The 2,429-nt window shown below is 46.7% G+C and overlaps 1 protein-coding gene across 1 annotated transcript in view; it reads right to left on the reverse strand.

Annotated features, from left to right (window-relative positions):
• Positions 1-379: 379 nt before the first annotated feature.
• Positions 380-2,429, reverse strand: part of TMEM62 (transmembrane protein 62) — a 47,726-nt gene continuing 45,676 nt past the window's right edge. Inside the window, exon 13 of the mRNA XM_015557523.1 lies at positions 380-1,313. Coding sequence (XP_015413009.1) covers positions 987-1,313 — 327 coding nt within the window. The 3' untranslated portion in view covers positions 380-986. The remainder of the gene's footprint in view (positions 1,314-2,429) is intronic.

A 2,429-nucleotide genomic window follows, 5' to 3' on the forward strand; every position in this document is an offset into this window, starting at 1 on the left:
CAGGAACCCGCCCCGCCCCGCCCCAGAGACCAGGCCCACGCCCCCATGGCCCGCCCCGAGGAGTTACTTCCTTTTTTATTTTTAATTTCAGAGAGGAAGGGAGAGGGGAAAACATTAATAATGAGAATCATTGATCAGCTGCCTCCTGCACACCCCTCACTGGGGACTGAGCCTGCAACCCCGGCTTGTGCCCTGACCGACCGGCAATCACACGGTGACCTCCTGGTTCATAGGTCTACGTCTAAGCTTAACCACTGAGCCATACTGGCCAGACTATTTCCATTTTTTAAAAATGTTTTTATTGATTTTATTTTTAGAGAGAGAGGAAGGGCGAGGCACAGATAGAAACATCCATTGGCTGCCTCCTGCATGCCCCCTACTGGAGACAGAGTCTGCAACCCGGGCATGTGCCTAACGGGGAATTCAACCCAGGACTTCTTGGTGCACAGGATAACCAACTGAGCCACACGGGCTGGGACGAGTTATTTCCTATTGTCATTCATTTACTGTATTTGATTGATTGAAACTCCTCCTCCCCCATTGAAGAAGCAGAGGCCCCAGCCTGCCCTTAAAGCAGACCGAGAGCTAATAGTGCCAGGGTAGTCAGGGTCAGGCCCAAGTTCACACTGGTTCTCCGACTCTCAAGTGGCACCCTTGATGCTGAGTTCCAGACTGTGCTCGGTACTTTACATGAGTTAGCCCTAAAAACACACTGGGCCTCAGATACGCCCATACACACCCAGCCCGTCCTCTACCCTTCACAGAAGTAAATCAACCCTTGGCCTTCTTGGGGAAGGAAGGAATCATAGCATCATTTAGAGACTCCTCTGCAAGTCCATTCTGCAGGAATCAGTAGTGGGTAATCACCCAACCTCTAGGCAGCCAAGGAGCAGCGGCTCCCTGAAGCTTGCCCACCAGGATTGGCCTTCCACCTGCTGCTGGGGCAGAGGCCTGGGCGACAGAGGTAGATGGTGAGACATGGCCCTTCAGGAGCTCAGGTGGCTTTTTAACTGCACTGTAAAGGTGACAAGCTCCTTGGAGTTCAGTGTCCATACACGATGAATGAGAACAGGTGTCAACAGTGTCAACCAGGTCCGCAAAGGGGAGAAGAAAAAAGCTAGGGTGCCATACGCCCTCTGAAGAAAGTAGCAGGCATAAATCTGCCAGATGTATAGCAGTAGCACAAAAAAGTAAACAGGAATAATTTTCAAGTATTTTCCTTGACGGAGATGAGACCTGAAGTTGTGACCATAGCACCGCTGCAGCAAGCTCCAACACAGGTAAGCCATCAAGGGGATGTTAAAAAATGCCAACTGGAAAGAGGAGAACATCATCATTAGTTTACGAGCAAGCCCTCAGAGGAGTCAGGGCCAGGGCTCACTAATACATTAGGTAGCTCCTAAGAATATGTTGCTTTCCCTCTTGGGGGGTTAACTCTCTGATTCTTTATGCTTCAATCACACTTGCTTATATCACAACAGTTGACTTATGGTTAGTTGTATATTTGGGCCTGTATCCTTTCATTCATTTTAAAGGCAAGTATCACTTCACTTATCTTGAAGCCCTTGATAATGTTTAAGGAGGAAATGAACTGAATATGTCTGCATACACACACTCACATGCTTTTTTGGCAGAGGGAGGGGGTTACTTGGGTATCAATATTTTTTTTATCTCTGTATTTTTATTTGAAGTACCATGATGATTACTGGAATACAAATTAGAAGGTTTAAGTTATAATCCAGGTTTAGCTGCTGTACCATTCATTCATCATCCATTATGTGGCAAGCCCTGTGCAACACGTTAGGCCTGGGCCATACTGGTAAACAAGTCAGAAAAGATGCATTAGAGAGCTTGCATTCTAACAGGGATAACGCCCCCTCCCCTCAAAAAAATTAGTTAATTACAGAGTTTGAGAAATTCTATAAAGAAAATAAGAGGGTAAATGGAGACGGACTCTCTGAGGCCTGAAGTACAGGAATGAGTCAATGGGAGGAAGTGCATTCCTGGAAGAAGGAGCAAATGAAAAGCCCAGAGGTAAGTGAGGTCTTGGCCTATTTAAAGCCAATGGCCTAAAACATGATGAGCCAGGTGGAAATTTGGGCAATCAGCAGGACCCCGATCATGTCACTGCTCTGCTTAAAGCAGAGGTGGGGAGCGTCCAGCCTGCAGGTCGTATAAGGCCTGTGAAATCATTTGGTCTGGCCCTGCCAAGGCCTTAGAGGTGAGTTAAATGTTTGACCAAGCATAGCAGGCTAATTTTTAAGGTAATAATTTTGCACGGCCCTGACTTAAATTAAATATCCAATGGCCCTTGGGAGAAAAAAGGTTCCCCACCCCTGATGTAGAGTGACCAACAACTCTTCTGCCTTACAAAGATTTAAAAACCAAGTACAGGAGAGCAAAATCGAGTTTAGTATGAATGGACTAAA

The sequence above is a fragment of the Myotis davidii genome, unplaced genomic scaffold (assembly GCF_000327345.1).
Source record: "Myotis davidii unplaced genomic scaffold, ASM32734v1 scaffold46, whole genome shotgun sequence".
NCBI lineage: Eukaryota > Metazoa > Chordata > Mammalia > Chiroptera > Vespertilionidae > Myotis > Myotis davidii.